General features: G+C 40.4%; 1 protein-coding gene across 5 annotated transcripts in view; it reads left to right on the top strand.

Moving 5' to 3' along the window:
- Window positions 1-18950, top strand: part of LOC115629446 (homeotic protein ultrabithorax) — a 106963-nt gene that overhangs the window by 45497 nt on the left and 42516 nt on the right. The window contains exon 2 of one of the 5 annotated variants that reach the window (XM_030525906.1): window positions 2766-2788. The exons of the other annotated variants lie outside the window; for them this stretch is intronic. Within the exon in view, the coding sequence (XP_030381766.1) occupies window positions 2766-2788 (23 nt within the window). The remainder of the gene's footprint in view (window positions 1-2765; window positions 2789-18950) is intronic. 5 annotated transcript variants of the gene reach the window in all.

The raw sequence follows: 18950 nt of genomic DNA, 5'->3' as shown, positions 1-18950 counted from the left end.
CGCAGCGTGCGTTAGAATGAGAGCGCAACAGCGGCCAGAGAGCGAGTGCACATAAAGAAAAGGCTGGGTTATTTGTCTTGCGGCACCGCCATTATTCATTCTGCATTCGCGTCGTCTTGCGCTCAGCTTGGCGCTCAGTGCTCGCACCCGCTCTTCCACTCGTTTGCTCACTCGCTCTCGCTCTCGCGCTCCGTCCCTCCCTCTCACACTCTCTCTTTGTGTTTCTCTCTCACACGCAATAGTTCACGGTGTTATTTTAATGGCCGCCTTGAAATGTTTATCGTTGTTAATAGCTGCTAATGGTTACAACAAAACAAAATTATTTTGTGCCTAAATATAAAAAGATATAATAGCTCATAATATTGACAAAGAAATGTGAACAAAATTATTTTCCACTACACCACTTTTTTAAACCGTTTTTAATGCAAACCCATATTTGGAACACCCTGTATGCACCATCTGTATGTCAAACAGTTTTAACTTTGTTAGGCATTTCTTATGGCAATGTCGTCGACGTCATCTCTGTCTCGGCCGTATTGCGCTGTTGGCCAAAACCGACCGCCCCCTTTTTCACACACACAAACACAAGCACAAACACATAGAATCTTGCTGGTAAGGCGTTCATAGCGTTGCTCTGAGCTTATTTTTGCCCGATGCACAAACATTTTCCTGTTGCTATTGTTGCCGTCGCTCCTCGTGCTGTGGCTGTTGCACTTTTCCCCTCGACTTTTCTTGGCAGCAGTTGAAAAACCGCGCTACAGTTGCCAAAGATGTAACTGGAATGGCAACAGCGGCGGTGTTTTCATTGCCTTTTCTTATTTTCCACCTTTGTCTTCTTCTTGTTCTTCCTTCTTTTAACTTGGCAAAAAGAGTTGTTTTAGGGATTGTTTATGGTTGCGAAGCTTTTCATTTTCCACATGGAAAAGGAAAACTCAGCACTGCACAATTTTTCTGATTAATAGTTTTATTTATTTTTAGCGCTCATCTTACAAGCCGTTTTCCCTGTCGTTCCAGCTGCTGCCGCTGCCGCTGTTTCTGCCGCTGTTGCCGTTGTTGTTGTCGTTGTAGCAACATCAATTTATGAGTCTTTATTAAAATGCTATAATTTTCCGAGTCCGCTTGTTGTTGTCAGTTCTTTTCTGCATTTTATTTGTCCAATTCTATCGTTCTTTTTTTTTTATTAACTAGAAGCTTTTTATTAAATTTAATGTCAGCTCGCCTGATTTATCGTTATATTACTTATGGATGTAGTATTGGTGGGGTTGATAGTGGGTTTTTAATGAAATGAGCAGACAACTGCCAACAACATTCTTTTACAGTGGTTGCATATTTTTGTTTGCAATTTGTAAGTTCAAGGCAAGCGAATGTAAAATTGCCGCCTTTTTAAGCCATTCGTCAACAATCAAAATACAAATAAATCAAACGAATCAAATCGTAGACGGCATAAAATTAATTCAACTTAATATAACACCAAGAGTACCAGACTCGCTTCGTGTGTTTGTACTTAACGGATTCTCCATTTGTACTTACAAAAGATTAATTTTTATTTGACTCATTCCCAATTGGATCTATAATTTAATAATGCGTTCCATTTGTATGGAAAATAAGCAGTCCGTAAGTGTATGTTGGGTAAATCGCTAATTAACCATGCGCTGCATTTTCCAATTTTATTTTTTAATTACTAAAAAGAGTGGGTTTGAGAATTTGGAGCTGCTAATAAAAAAAAGAGACTATAAAAATCCTCTTTTAGTTTTAAGAACAACCGCCAGACAGTTCCATACTATTTTTCCAAATTATTGACATACTTGTATTTTGTCAAACACTACAACAACATCAATGGATGACTGAACGCTACGACAGTCTTATTGTTTTGCTGTAGAGGATTTAGAAGCTTCTATCGGAAAGATACAGATAATCACTAAAACATAAAGCTGTCATATAATGTATGTTATTTTAGAATGCTTTTTATATAAAAAGTTTGATTCACATTTATATTATGTTGCGAATCGACCAGCAGATTTGGCCATGACACGAAAGCTTCAAATTTTGAAATATAAGACTACTAAAACTAGAACTGCAAGTCATTTCTTAAAAGTTTGCCGATGATGGTTCTGCCGTGATTTGAACCGAGTCATAAGTAGGAACGAACTCTCATTGTGGGAATCCTTTTAGCTCTTTCAGCTTTTTCAGACCCCTATCTTTTTGTAAGACCCAGTGAGAGAGATAGGCACTCGTTTTTATGTGGTTTGTTATTATTTCTGATGGGGCTTACAATATGGAGTCAGAATTCCGCTGGTACGCATTTCCTGGTACTCATAAAATAAAGGTTGTCTTTTCTTACCCCAAAATTACAAAGCCGCTTACTTGTCAATCTGCCAAATATCGCTCATGTTTCTTCTTATCCATTATTATTCTGTGTTTGTGCTTTAAAGGAGTCGTATTCATTATTAGATATATTGTATTTAATAGGCTTTCTTTTACTGTGTGCTTTATAAGTTTCTCTGCATTATTTTTGATATATAGACAGAATTGCTTGTTTATATGAAAGGCATAAATAAACAACTTCGTGCAAAATGTGAAGTTAAGAGATACTTTTCGGTCCAAGTCGTGTTCTCTACTGCTCGAAGCTATCAAAGTCTGGAGACGAATTCGTGTCCGAACCATGAAGCAAATTTTTTAAAATCATAAAATGTGGCAGACATTTCCTTGACCAGGAAGGTGACTTTAAACTAGCATGCGGCACGAATTCGTTGCAGGAGTTTGAGTTGTCCTCGAGACCCCATTAAAAACACACACTTTTTAATTACTTTTTTAAAAACACATTTAAACGCTTTGAGAGGCTGGCTGACAAACATATGCCCGCCGGCCGGCCCTCATCACGTTTATGATTGATAATTAACTTTTCGCGCAGCCGACAAGTCAAGGCCGGCAGTGAAAAGCCGCAGCCCATTTCGCTGAATTTTCCCTGAAAAAAATGTATGTGTGCTATTTTTTTACGATGTCATAAAAAGTGCGCCGTGCACTTTTAAGAGTCGCAGTCGCGGCTGACGTCAATGTCGCCGTCGCTGTCGCCGTCGCCGTCGCCATCTCCATAAACAAAAAGCGCGTGCGTCGAAGCGGAGGCAGCGTTGCTAATTTGCGCTTCCGTTGAAAATTTGTTGACCGGGGCAGGATGCTGTGCGACAGGAGCAGGACTTACGAAATCACTTGCCATAGGTAGTTGGGCCGTGCATGTTTTTGCCAGTTTTTTATCTGTTGCCAAGGACGAGGATGAAAACGACAGAACGGAGGAGGGAACAAAGGCAGAAAAAGCAGACGGCAGCAGGTAACAGTTGCAAATTGAATGCCTAGGCACGGGCACTGCCAAATGAGTTAAGCACAGGGATGACATGATATGTCCTGTTGATTGCAACACGCGGTGGGAAACTCAGGAACACAATTCTTCACAAATACAAGTACTTAAGCATACATTTCAGTTTTCAACAACTTTGTGTGATGACAGAAACTACAAGTATAACTTTTATTACTAGACATTGGTATTGGTTTTAAAAGGTCCCTCTCATACAACTTCAGGAATAGAGTGACTTATTATTTAAAACATTTATATCAAATTAATCATTTATTTCACATGAATAACAAGATAACCAAGCCTAGAAGCATGTTACATAAATGATTTGTTGGACTGGATGGAACCAATCCCCAAGAGAAACTCTTGTTTAATAATCGTAAATGTTTCACAGCTCTCGTAAAAAGTTGGATCGGGATCCTATGTGGTTAAGAAAAGGGTAACAATCGCTGTATTAGTGACTATTTTTTCATCAGTCTGTACGTGTATTCGTGTGATTGCGTTTTGAAAAGTACTAGCTAGGAACTTTTAAGACATTGCCACACCCAGCTGAAGAAGATTGGTGCCCACTACTACTTTCTACTTTCTACTGGTTCTAATCATGACAAACGGAGGCATTTGATATACACTTTAAAGTACTTATATAACAGCATCATCCCCAGCTACGTCAACAACAAAGAAGATTCGTGAATTAACTAAAGCGCAATTCAAGTAAAAGGCTTATCAGATTTCTAATTAAATTAATTTTGCGGCCTAGGCTGCTGCCTCAGCCATGTTAAAGCAAATAAAGCTGAACCGGCAAAGCGCCTAAGTCGACAAAAACAGAAAGAAAAGAATCAGAGTGGGACCAGGTGACGCCGTTTTCGATGTTGTTGTCGTTGTCGACGTTGGCTCTGGCTCTGGCTTTGGCTATGGCTATGGCTTTGGCGACGCTGAGCCAGTGACTTCCTGACTCTTGTCAAAGTTTCGCTGATTAAATCAGTCATAGAAATGTCGACAGCCAGCAAGAGGGAAAAAGCGAACGGGCGATCGGGCGAACGGGCAAACGGTCGAGCGATGAAAAACCTTTAGACCAAATCAAATATTTGCTCGACTGCTTGCCTACCCGCCTGCTGGCAGGACGGTCGGTGAGCACTCGATGCGAATGCTAGCCAGCTCTTAACCGTTAGTTTTGTGGGATTATTATGCAAAGGAGTCGGACCACCACCAACCAACTGACACCGATCGACCGGCCAAGTACGACAGACGGAACGAAGCAACCACGACCCAACAGCAGGCAGCGACAAAAACGCAACAAGCAACGAATCAGTTTTAAAAGGCCAAGTCATGGATAGCGGAATAGTGAATAGTGAATAGTGAATGGGGAAGGGGAATGGGGAATGGGGTAGGTTACTGGACAAGAAAAAAGTCATCGGCAATTCAAACATATGCACGCTGCTGCCTCGGCCGACTCCGCTGCTTAGTTAGCCTCATTTAGAAAACGTTTGTTATGCAATGCCAACATTTGTATTCGAAAATGTTTTTTTTTTCATTCAGTTGTTGACTTTTTCTGCTTCTTTGTATACCTATTGTAACTTTTTTTTGGTGCTGGTCTAAATGGCTGACTGTGTAGCGGCTATGACGACGTGGCTTTGTGCCGACTTCAGCGGTTTTTGCTGCTCTCGTCCCCTACCTCCCGTCCCCTACACTCGAGTTGAAGTTGGAGTTTGAATTTTAAATGCAATCATTTCCTTTGCCTACCGCCGTACTACTTGATAGTGTCGCGGCCGCAGACCCTGCCTCTGCTCTGGCTCAGGCCCCAGCCCCGGCCCCGGCCCGACCTAACGGGCCAAGTAAGTACATTTTGGCCAACATGTCCTACTCGCTGGTAAGGATTTCGTGATTTTTGCTATGATTGTTTAAAATGTTTAGTCGTTGTTTGCCGTTGCCCCAATCGGCGACCCCGTCGGTTGCAATACCACGAGTAGTAGTTGCTTCAGCTGCACGTGTACTTGTCGGGCCTGTCGCTTAACTAACAAGCCTGAATTGTTTAAATATGCGCGATATGAAACTTTTCGTGACGTACGATCACATAAGATGGAAATGTTCAATATGCCAGTACCCCAGGGGAACGGAACTCTCCCGATTCCTATTCAAAGTTGCCAATACTCATGTCATTGCAACGATTTTCTCTCGGTGTATTTCGAACTGATTTTGATCGTTGCACGCCCGCAGAATTTCTCATAAAAAAGGCGACCAGCCACAAAGTTTCGGTTGCCCTCCATTTGATTTATGCTCAGCGGTATTTTGGCGCATTTTATAAAGATGTCGACTGGTAGTTTTTATATATTTATTCGTATATATATATGCTTGTACATATTTAGGTATATATATTTGTAGGAGTATGTAGCTAGTAGGTACCTGTATGAGTATATAAAACATAAATTTGAAAGTTTCACGTCTGTTTACCTGAAGTTCAGTCCGACGATAGGCCAACGGTGCAGGGGTGGAGAGACGCGACAAATGAGATAACATTTTTAAGTTTTTTCTCAGCTGTTGTTATTGTAGTTTCTGTTGTGTTGCTTTCGGTGTTGCCGGCCAGCCGTCGCGCTGTCAACCCAATTCAAATTGTGTACAAAATCGTGAGCTGCATAATTAAAATTTATTTGTTATAGATATGGGGTGCGGAGGGGGGAGCGCGGAGCAATTCGCATGCTGGCAATTGAGTTGTCTCGCCTTTGGGCAGTTGGAAAACAAGAAAGAGAGAGCAAGGGATACTTCGCCCAGAAGCGAAGAATCAGAGGAAATGATGATTTGCCAGTAAATCAGGTAGTTAACTTGAAATTAAGAGTGATTTTAAATTGACTTTTTAACAAATTATAATGCAGATTAATTTAGTACGCCTGCATACTTTACTCCAACAGTACATTTGTTAATAGGGTGTCTGGAATTTGTGGGTAGGGCCCTCTCAACCATTTCTATTTGATTCTCAGTTCGTTGAGTAATTGGCCCGAACCTTTAAAAGCTACTATCGGTAATATTATTACGCTCTTGTCTCACAGTTCTGAAATAGAATGCAGTCAGATGATGGAAATATTAAAAAAGACTTGGACAGTTTTGGCTATACAGTAGAGTTAGATAAAAGTTTTTTTTAACAATGCTTAATAGCCTGTATAAATACATTGTAAAATATATTGAAAGTATATAGAAAATATACTACAAGTATGTCGACAATATATTATACTTTTCTGTGCATAGGCTATTAATTAGACTCTACGAATCAATGTAAAGGTGGACGAGTCCCATTTGAACTGGCGCCAGCTGAAATCGAGGACGAGAGTCAGCGTCGATGCTAGCCAGGGTTGCCACCATTTTTGGTCAGATGCGAAACTTTACAACGCCGATTAAAAGTAATTACCAGAGCCATTAACGCAACGGCAACGGCAATGGCAACGGCAGCAATGGCTACGGCAGCAACTGCAAGTGCAACCTACAAAAAGCATTGCAACGCCGCACCAAAAATGGCTGTGCGGCTCGCTAAGTAAAAAATCAGAAAATGCAAGAAAAGCAGCAGCAACGAAAAATGCACGTAATTTATTTGTCATCAATTGGCTGGCAATAAATCAGACAATCACAAATTTGCTGTCAGCATTAAGACATGTGAATACATTTGCAGCAGCAACAACAAAAACAACAACAGATACAGAAACAGAAACAACAGCAACAATGTCGCCATTTAGACGGCAGTAACTATATACTTGAAGAAAAAACGCAGTCACAGTCTCAGTCTCAGTCGGAGTCGACGTCAGCGTCAACGTCAACGTCAGCGTCGTCAAGATTTATGGGCGTGTAACCTGTTTCTTTAATTGCACATTTGCAGCCCCAAACGCAGACGACAGCAACAGCAGCAGCAGCAGCAGCAACAACAACAGCAACAGCAGCAACAGGAACAGCAGCAGCGAAAGAAGTATAACAAAAACTAAATAAAAAATGAATTAAATAAAAAATGCACACAAAGCAAACGAAGCAATTTAAAATGAACTGAAAACAGTAGCAAGAACGACAGCAACAATAACAACGATGCTACTACTGCTACTATAGTATAATACAATTGTTGCAACTTCATTCCTCCTAACTGTTGTTGTTGCTGCTGCATCTGTTATGCCGAGCTTACAGCATTGCATCAAAATTAGCTGATCGATCAACACATTCCTTGTCGACTCATAGGTACTCGCACTTTTTTGCGTCTGCATATCTGCGTCAATTGTTTTTCCTTCTGCTTAGCAATTAATAGAATAATTCGTCCACACATCTAAATGCTGGCCTGATGATAGTCTTAGCTAAGTTTGGAATCCAGCCTTTGTGATATGAAATTTGGATCCAAGATCTTTAAAAGCAAACCAGATATTTATTCAAAAATTCTTTATAATCAAGGATGCAAATAGACGGCGAGACAATTCACTTTTCAGAGAAGGGTATATAAGTATGAAATGGGATGACTTCTGAGAGAATGTCTCAGATTCTTAAAAAAAAACATACATAGCAAGTGCAATAAATATCTGAAAACGTACATACAAACATACATGCATACATACTATACATACATGTACAGTGCACGAGGAGCCAATTGTAGACATCTTCAGTAATATTTGTTAGATACAAACTTTCGTATATTTTTCAACCTCTGTCTTTGGAGACAGACAGGAAGCGAAAAACGTATAAATCTATTTCAATATATAACTGCCTTACGAAATTCTAAAAAGATAATTTGATGGCAATGAATAGTTTTTAACAGTCCAGTCGATTGATGATAGGAGTATAATTACTTTGGGGAGTGAACAACTGGCTCTCCAATACCTTGAATCTTTATTTTGAGAGCGATTTTTGTGTTTGTTTAATTATTGATCTCATTGCACATGCTCGTACACAATAAAATGCATTTAATACCAATACTATTGTCATGCTTAAGCTTGACGCACATACAAGTAACAGAGTATGTGCAAATGCGGAGTTAGAAAACTATACAGAAACCAAATGCAAAAAAGTTAAATAAATAAGCCCAGCACTCTGCAAACTTGCAATAACAATCTCATGTTTTTGTCGAATTAAAATTTGCAACAAGGCACGTTCGCTGCCGCTAAACTTTGCCCCTGATCCTGCCGCATGACGCCAGGAGCCCTGCTTGCTGTCGCCCCTCTTCTCCTCGGGCCCGCTCGACCTCTTAGTTATTCATGTACATTTGTATCCTGCGCATAAAATGCGGCTGCGGCTGCTGTGCGGAAAGGCAGCAGACAAATAGTGGTAATGAAACTTCTCGGCTGCTTCACGAGACCAGGATACGAGCTGTACGCCACTTTTGTGCCTTTGTGTGGCATGTCTGGGAGGGGGTTGTGAGTGGGGGGGTTGTCAGAATGGCAGCCGGCGAGCAGCTACAACATTTCGACATAATGTAAACTAATTAAAATTCAAAAGCCATAAACAGATTTTGCCAATAAAACTTTGCTCGCAAAATATTTTTTGCACACGCACAGACACGAAGTGGAAATCGTAGGAAAATCGGCTGAGAGATGTGAAGGGATTGTGCAGAGGGGGATGGAGGGTGGAGTGAGTGAGCTTCTGACAAATATACACATTGAGCATTTTTGACTTGAGTTTCGGGATTCTTTTGTTGTATTCCCCGTTGCCACTAGTCGCACATATTCCCAGCCCAAATCTTAAGTTTTTGCCAAGCTAAGGGAAATTCAAGGATCTAATGCCGTGTGTTGTGGCTGTTGTTGTTGGTGTTGTTGTATTTGTTATTGTTGTTATGCATTGTTACTGCATATATCTACGGGAGCAAGTGTGCCGTATGTACTCGTATATGTAAGACATGCTGGGTGCAGAAGTCGATGCTCGTCGAGTGCAGGAAGTGGAAGTGAAACGTAGGAAGTGTGGCCAACAACATTTTATACTCGAGCGCATAATATTCATATGCAGGCCATAAAAAACTTTGGCAGCTCAACGAGAGATCTTCTTCCGACGCCCCAAAGAGCGCAACGCCCCAATGCACAGTGGGCAAGCAATGCTGTGGAAGCAAACATAAAATTCTCTCTCACTTCTCTACTTTCTAATAACTAGTAGTCTGGGATCCCCATGCAAATTCCATTCCTTTACCAAATCTTCTCTAAGGCTATAGCTTACAAACTGAAATATTGCACAAACGAGTATATAAGTATACCGTAAATATTACCAAATAACCAGAGTCGTACTGTCGACTCCAGCAAGAACGAAATCAGCCATTTTGTTTTTTTTTTATTTTTATAAAGATGACAGATTTCTAAATTCGCTTCAATAAAAGTAAAGTAACGAGTGCTTTAACATCTAAATAACTCCACTTGTTCCATTAGGAGGTAATGAAAAATAAATAACGAATTAAATAAATTGATTCAATGATTCTTTCGGTTTTCCCAATTCAAGTATCCGTTCAACTATTGCATCATATAATATAATATAATATAATATCATTATAATCAAGGATTCAATTGCAGTTGCATGGATCTGCTAGAGATCTCGTGAGCTTTTATGTTTTTGTGTGCTTTACTGAATTGGGTGGGATACCTAGGAATTAAACTGGCACGGATGCTTTTTCTGCCCACTGTGCAACATTTCACTGCCGTCGTGATGGCGGACGGACTTTTGTGCAATATACGAGTCAAGCCAAGCCTGTGTGCGTGTGTGCTTGTGTTTGCAACTGAACAATTGAAGTTCTTCTGCCGGCGCGAATATAAAAAATGAGCATTTGCTTTAGCGGAGAGGAGAGAACCGAAAGTATAGAGTCGAGCGACAGAGAGCCAAGCATTGCAATGGCTTTTGTTGTTGCGGTTATTTTTGTTGGCGCTTGCAACGCCTCCGTTTTAAGCGGGCTGGCAAGCTTGTAGACGGAGTCATTGGGAGAACGTCGGTAGAATCAGCGGCAGTGGCAGCGACAGCGACGTTGGCATCAACGTCGGCGTCGGCGTCGGCAAAAGCTTAAGTTAACTTTGCTTTTACTGCGATAAAATGAAAATTGCACACGCGCCATAAATAAGGATTCTCACAAGGATAATTTATAAAACTTTACTCACAACGTTTTACTTATGAAGCAGGCGACGCAGACACACGTACGCGCACACAAACACACACACCCGCTCACACATACATACGTGTACATACATATGTACATACATATCATCGGAAGTGGAGAAGGGGGACGAGATGCACTTCCAAGTTAAGTTTGTAAATTCCGCAAGTGTTGAGGCCGTGAAGTATGCAATGCCTCTGCCCCTGGCTCTGGCGCTGGCTCTGCCCCTCCACCTTCTCCTTTCTAGATTTCCAATAGCCGCACACTGACCAAGCGGCCTCTCGCACAGGCCGAGACCTTTGTTCCTCCAGTGGGCTTGTGGGTGAGTGTGATCGCATGGTCAGCCAAATGGCCAACAAATGGCGCCTGGTATGCATACCCATGTCGGAATTGTAATCGATGTGTGAAATAAACAAAAGCGGACATAATTATCGAGTTATCGCGCGCCTTGCTGCGGGTGCGGCTCAGTCCGGCTCGTCTAAATGAATGGCCCCCCAACGCCTCCAACAATGGCAAACGGTCTGTGGTCCAACTGTGGCGTATGTGTGTGTCTGTCTGCGTGGGCCGTGCTGTGCGCTAAGCCCGCACCGAAAATTTCGCAACGCATCGCATCGATATTTATGATGTCATGGATTTTATTGTTGCTACTGCAAAATATTCATATGCAGCAGTCCGCTGCGACGCTCCAGCCACCCATCCTTGTAGGGTCGGAGGCAGAGGCAGAGGCAGGGCAGGCCAGGGCAGGCTTCGATGTCGGTGCAGGCGGTCAGCCCGGGCGGATACAGTAAAATGACCATCAGCCGGACAGGATGTAAATTTTGCAGCACAACGAGACGAAGGATATGAGCATGTTGCGAAATGAATGTCTCTGCCAAGCGGGTTCGGATTCGGATGAAGGTGTGGGTGTGGGTGTGGGTGGGTGGGCAGCAGGCGATTGTTATTGATGTTGTTGGACCACTCGCCGGAGATAAGGCGTGGATGGCGAGGATGGCCAAGGGAAGAGAGCGACAGGCGAGATGGCGATAGCTTGATAGTTGATGGTTCGGCAGGACAAGCGGCCGGATATGCAGAGTCAAATTTGACTAGGTCGTAGCCCCCCGGCCTCCAGCCGGCCCACACCAACCCCGTTTGTGCCATTGCCTTGTCCGGCAGATGCTCTAGGTCACACTGCAATAAAATGTTGCCGATATTATTTTGCTGGCAATGTTGCTGTTGTTCCATTTTTTTCTTTCTTTCTGTCTCTACTTGTTATTCGTTGTCGTTGTTGCCATGCTGCCTATTGCCAGCTTTGATGCGGTCTGGTCGTGCCTATGCTGCTGCCTCCTACTCTGGCTAGAACAACAATAAGCCGCGCACGGATGTTGCACATATGCCTGCCTGCCCAACAAAATTTCTCCGCTTGCACCAGATGCGGGCTCCATCGTATGGGGTGTCGATTGTTGTTGTTTTTGTTGCTGTGCCGACACTTGAGTTATGCGCATAGATTGAAAATGGTCGATAACCGTAAAAGAATCGCACGAGTTCTAGCCAAAAAGCAACTACAACGTAAACACCACCAACAAGAACGTGGAGTGCTGGTCGCGTTTTTGCGTATGTGATTGTTGTTGGGGGCTGTGCTTGCCGGCGCTGGTTGGGGCCGCAGTGGGCGTGTCCACGCGAAGCTCCAATGCGTGATACAACACGCCATTATAAAGTTATTAAAAGACAACAACGAAAAATTGAGCTCCGTTCAAGTGCCATTCTTGACGTTTCTGTTGCAGGTGGATGGATATTTCGGTTGCGAACAGCGGATGACCTGAAAGTGCGAGGACTCCAACCAATCTTGAGATCAAAATGGTTGCACTATCAGGGCATCTAAAGTTAAACGACACACATATTTCCATACTTATTTACCAAGTCAGTACAGCATGTCGAGAAGAAAAGTCCATCTGTCTCTTTCAACCAATCAAAATACTAGCTTTGATAATACATATTATATACCAGTTCAAATTATATTCCAAGCGTAACAACAATTAAATATATATTAACAGGTCAGACAACTTAATATATGTATGCATATAACTCAATCTGAACTTTACCCTCAGAATTATATCTACTATCTCTATATATATAAAACAGTTTGTCCTGACTGACTGACTGACTGACTGACTGACTGACTGACTGACTGATTGGCAATCAACGCACAGCCCAAACGGTAAGAGCTAGGAAGCTGAAATTTGGACACAAGATCCCTCTTATAGTGAAAGTGAGCACTAAGAAGGGGTTTCGGAAAATTCGAGCTCCAAAGGGGGGAAAACGAGCTCCAACATTTGTATGAAAAATCTACAATTTTTATCCGATTAACTTCAAACTTAGTTTGTATATTCTCAAAAAGAATACAAAAAAAACTGTATACTTGGATTTTCAATATTTTGCCTGCGGCCTGAATAATAATGATTTTCCGGTGGAAAATTCGGTAAACGAAAAGCTATGTGCAATCAACGCACAGCCCAAACGGTTAGAGCTAGGAGGCTGAAAATTGGACACATGTTGTCTTCAGTGGTGTAGGTGAGCACTAAGAAGCGGTTTTGGAAAATTCGAACGCCAAAGGGGGGAAAACGGGCTCCAACGTTTGTATGAAAAATCTACAATTTTCATCCAATTAACTTCAAACTTAGTTTGTATACTCTCAAAAAGAATACAAGAAAAACTGTATACTTGGTTTTTCACCATTTTTCCTGGGGCATGAAAAAAGGGGGGTTTTCCGTGGAAAAATTGAAACACAATCAACACCCCACAGCCCAAACGGTAAAAGCTAGGAAACTGAAATTTGGGCTCAAGTATCCTATCATGGTGTAGATGCGCACTAAGAAGGGATTTTGGAAAATTCGAGCTCCAAAGGGGGGAAAAGTAGCTCCAAAGTTTGTTTGAAAATTCTGCATTTCTGAATCGATCAACTTTAAATTTGGTTTTTATAATCTATAAAAGAATACAAACAAAACTGCATGCTCGGTTTTTCGAAATTTGTGTTGGAGCTTGAATTATTGGGGTTTTAATATTTATTCATTTTTTCAAATGAAAAGTTTGTGTTATAAATTTTGTCCGATCGATTTCAAATTTGGGTAATATAATCTACGTAACTAAAATTACAACTTTGCATTTAACGATTTTTAAAATATGCATTTTACAAATGCAGGCAGAACAAACAATACAAAATATCAAACAGTTGGGGACAACTAAGTATACATACACACACACACATACATACATACATACAAGCAGCTGTTCGTGTAGTTGCGTGCAAACGGTTGAAGTAGCCAAAGCAAAATGTGAGACACTAATGTGTGAATGTTCATTTGTACAAATGTATGTACATATATACATACATACATATGTATAAAAGTACATTCGTCTTGCACTGACAGGGCAAGAAATGTTAATTAATTAAAAATTATTAACATTATAACATAAACATTTTTATGTTATTTTTTCTTTGTTTAGTACATTTGGCATAAGGGATTTTAGGACAACGGACTACAAGGGCGTACGCAGGTTGGGCAGGGGGGACATTGCTCCCCTTAGAAAGAATTTCGCATTATGAATTACACCAGCACCATATGTATTACATACGTACATACATATATACATACGTCTGTATGTATAGTATGTACATATGTACATCAATAAGTATGTATGTACGTACATACATTCTTATATACATATATAGGTTTGTATGTATGCAGTGGGCCATCGAACACTGTTGTTTAATTGTAATAAATAGTGTTCTATGTTTTCAAATCAAAATTTTTAAAACAACAACAACAAGTTATTGGCTCGCAAAACTTCTTTCGTTTTGATAATTTACGGCTGTTAATTGCATACGAAAAATGCCAAAAGTTTACAGTTACCGTACACACACAAATACATTTGTATGTATGTATGTACATATGTGTACAGTGAACAATCGAATACAGTATTATAATCAATAACTCTCAAACGATGTTTTTCGATGTATTTGTATTCGACATGTATTACGATATATCAACACAAGTATCGATATTTTCGATATATCGCATTTAATTTTATTATTGGGGTTTTAATATTTATTCACTTTTTCAAATGAATAGTTTGTGTTATAAATTTTGTCCGATCGATTTCAAATTTGGGTAATGTAATCAACATTATATCAACAAATTGGCATTCAACGATTAAAATATAGCAATATGTTTTTTACTTGCCATATATCAAATATCAAATAGTTGGGGACATCGCATACACACACTCACACATGCATACAACAAGCAACAGTTCGTGTCTATATGTGCCCATGCATACATACATATGTACATGCATATGCATGTATGCCTGTATATGTATGTAGCATGTACATACAAAACAACAACAACTTTAAGTTGTTGGCTCGCACATCTTCTTTCGTTTTGACCATTTAATGTTAATTGCAAAGGCAAAACGCCAAAAGTTTACAGTTACCGTCGCTAAGCAACGACTGCGTAAGCGATAGTAAAGCAGAAACCGAATAACGGAGCTACGCATATTCTGCTTCGCATTGCGGGCAGATGTATGTATGTATGATTTGTTCTTATTGATCTCAATAAATAATTAGATTTTATTATTTAAATATTCTGCTTATTGCATTCAAACTTCGATATTTTGATGGTATCGGTGGCTTCAACTATCGAAAGTTTTACTCTAGCAAATTGAGATGAGAATTGTCAGTGCTTTTTGATCGTTGCTCATCGCTGCACGGCATTGACACGAGTGCCGTGTTTCATATTCCGAGTTTGTGCGTGACCGTATTGACTCAATATGACACGAAAAGGCTCAAATGTGAATTTAAAATTAGGATATACCCTTATAATTATTCCCCTTTTTTGCACATAGTCTATCTTAAAACGTTGCGTTATCTCTATATATAAAACAGTTTGTCCTGACTAATTGGTGATCAACGCACAGCCCAAACGGTAAAAGATGAAATTTGGACTCAAGTATCTTTTCATAGTATCCATCATAGTGTAGGAGCACACTAAGAAAGGCTTTTGGAAAATTCTAGCTCCAAAGGGGGGAAAACGAGCTTTAAAAAATATTAGTTATAGTGGTCATGTTCGTTGAACGAAATAGTTTGGCAAGAACAAAAATGTAACGGACTACTGAACAATTTTTTGTCAAGAACAGAAAATGTTCATTTAAATACCTTAAATGCCTTTCTACTGGTAACTTATAAGGTGAAAACATATGGGTAGGTTATGCACACACAAAATAAATACAATTGGAAACATATTGAGCCGGGTTAAGACGGGCAATACCTGCTAGTACTACATATATTACAAAATGCCCTTTTGTTGTCGTCTGATTTAAGGGTACGTTTCTGAAAAATTTACAAACGATGAAATTATATTACAACAGATTTACTATATATTTCAATATAATGTAATTTCAGTTAAAGTTCTTATACTTCATAAGGAGCACGGGTGAAATAAATATACAACATTTTATAAAAACACAGTTCGCTGTCCGAGACAATTGCGATTATACTTCCAAAGGTTCTCCAGGTGCCGGCCTACAATTGATATTCAAATACGATGCAATTCGTTGAGCTTCTACTAGAATGTGGGATTTTGTATATTGGCCCCATATTGTTATCGTTGTCGTTGCTTTTGTGAGGTTTAGTTGCCAGCCGTCTGGTTACAATCAAAAGTCGCCGAGACAACAGCAACCAACAACAACAAAAGCGTCCAACAATGCAAAAATTGTTTATGAGATTAAGCTCATAAACTGCGAAAATGCATTTTAATTGAAGTGCAGCTTTGGGACTTCATAATATTTTGTTGCTGCTTTTTTGTTGTTGCCCGGCGCTGCTGATAGTAAATTGTCAATATCTGTGTACAGAGAATATATTGTACATAAAAAACTGAAATGTAGGCAAAATAAAGTGCAACGCGGCGAAATGGACCACAGACAATGGCGTTGATTGTTTGAACTTTTCTGGCGCTTGGCTTTTCATTCAGTCCGTTTGTTTCTCATTTTTTCCGAGTGCGACTTGCAATAAATTCGCAATGAGCATAAATTTTGCGGATTTATGGCGACCAGGCATGAAAAATAAATTAGTTTTTATACACACAGAAAAAAAACAAGTGTAATTAACAATCCAAACTTATGGAGTGGACGAGCGATGGACTGTGTTCTTGTTGTTGTTGCTAAAGTTCAATCAGTGCCAATTGTGACAGCTCCTGCACAGGCGCCATTTCCCGGGCGTTTATTATTTTGTGATTTACGGGACAACTTTGAATTTGTCTTCACGTGAGACGGAAGTGGAAGTGGAAGTGCTACTCGAGACGCAACGGAAGCGGAGCTCGACAGATAACTAATTGGCGCTCACACTCTCGGGAGCGGGTGCTTATAAATGCGCCATGATCATATGCATTTTAAATAAGAACTTGTCTGCGACAGCACTCGCAATGGCACCGAGCGCATGTCGTTTAATTTGTGTAAATCCATCAGCTCCTTTGTCCTTTTTCAAATAAAAAAAGTGTCGCCAGATGACGCGACAAGTGAAAGCGGAGCCCCTCTTGCCTAAAGAACACTCCCACCTCACGGCGCCCGTTGCCCATTCATGGCTCTGTTCAGAATTACCGTCAAGTTGACAGTTCTATGGCGCGATGACAGTTCACAGAGACGCACACACAGACAAACGTCAGACCACATATGCAAATGTCGCCAGCTCGCTAGCTCGCTAGCTCTTTCTTGCGGAAAATGTGCGAAGAGCGTGCTCGCAAAAAATGTCCGCAGAACGGAAGGAAGGAACTGGGCAAACAAACAAAGCGAAATGAAGAATGAGCCATACTAAGCCATAGGAGCAGCGCAAAGCGACAACAACAAGGAAAGCAAAAGCAACAACAAAAACAAAAACAAACATTCACGACTCTTCGTTAGTGGCAAATGTCTGTGGCAAGTGAACCAAAAAACTTTTTCGCATTGCCAACAACTTGAAAATGCAAATAAATGTTAGTTGCTATTTTTATTTTCATTTGTCCACTTTTTTTGCTCCGTTGTCATTTTACGTCACGTCAGTCGCAACGAATTCGTCACCGTCACCGTCACCCTGCCATCCTGAAACCATGCCACGCTGCCACGTGAAGTGCCAACTCATGCCCGTCTCCTGTTCCTCGTTTATTCACCCGTATCCCCCCTTGTTGTGCTGCCATTCAAAACTATTTTTGTCGTTGGCATTTTAAGTGTCACATTTATATGGCAATTTTATTCTCTATAGCAGCCATTCCGTCCTAGCACCTCTTTTCACTCATCACCATCACCATCAACAGCACAATCCCCGTTCCCATATCTCATCAAAACTCGCAGTACGCAAATGTGTGAATTGTTCGACGTCGGCGGCAGTTCTACAACCAAGTGTCTTCCTTGCAGCCCCACCACTATTTTCGCGATTTAAGTCTATCCACGTGTAAAGGTAGAAGGATCCGTAAATGGGTAGCATCCTGTCTGGCATTGCACGCCGAGTTCAAGTGAGAAATTGGCTGCTAATAACAATTTACCGCTACTGAGTCAATATATGAGAGTCAATTGGTTCATACTCGTATTAAGTATTAAGTTTAAGACACAAATATACTAATAGTATTATATGATGTCATTATGCATGTAAAATATTACTTGTATAACTTTTGTTTTTGATATGCTTTCTGTAATTGACAGGATGCGATTATGATATTTGAATAAGAAACTGAGCATTTGTAAATCATTGCTTTTGTAAGGCCGTAATGGTATACCCTTGTTTTCTACTCCTCTTCTATGAAATTTTGAACTTAGTCTTCTTTTTGCTGCAAGCAGCTCATTTGTCAAGTATTGACAAGTATTTTTGGAAACATTTGGTAAATGTTACTCGTATATCACATAGTCGCTGAATCAATGATCAGCCGATTTGTGTAAGCTTCTTTCTTTTTGAGCCTATTTCAAGCAATTTTAATAAAACTCCAATACTTTACTTTGAGCAAATTAATAAATATAGTGCAATGAATAGCTGTCAATTGATAATTGAAAACGACAAATAGATTTAAGATTTATACGGGATTATAGACCACTGAATAATATTTGGAGGCAGTAATTCTTGAATTTGATCAAATTTAAGAAGCTGGAAACGAAATTGAATTTATATTTTATTCGAAATGTTTGGCGTTTTTAAACCTGCCACTAACCCGCCCACTGCCTTGCTCCCAAAATGTAAGCCCAAAGAGATTCAGTTTTTGGCCATGCCATATGCCAAGTCAGCTCACATGTACTTAATGTACGATGGGCCATGTTTTTGCCTCCCTTTGATGTCTTGTGCTTAGCAATTTGTGAGCAGGTACTAATTCTATTGTGGCCGTCGGAGCTTGCCAAATGACAAAAAACCAAAAACAAGCTATCCACAAGATACTTTAGTGGCACATGAAGAGCTTACTCGTAAGTCCAGCTCGCATGCATTTGTTTATCAGCGCTCTTAATCGCTCAGTCAGTGTTTGCAAGTAAGAATCTCTG

The sequence above is a fragment of the Scaptodrosophila lebanonensis genome, unplaced genomic scaffold (genome assembly GCF_003285725.1).
Source record: "Scaptodrosophila lebanonensis strain 11010-0011.00,11010-0021.00 unplaced genomic scaffold, SlebRS2 tig00000150-arrow-arrow-pilon, whole genome shotgun sequence".
NCBI lineage: Eukaryota > Metazoa > Arthropoda > Insecta > Diptera > Drosophilidae > Scaptodrosophila > Scaptodrosophila lebanonensis.
The sequence above is the reverse complement of the archived record's forward strand: the minus strand, read 5'-3'. Positions and strand labels throughout refer to the sequence as shown.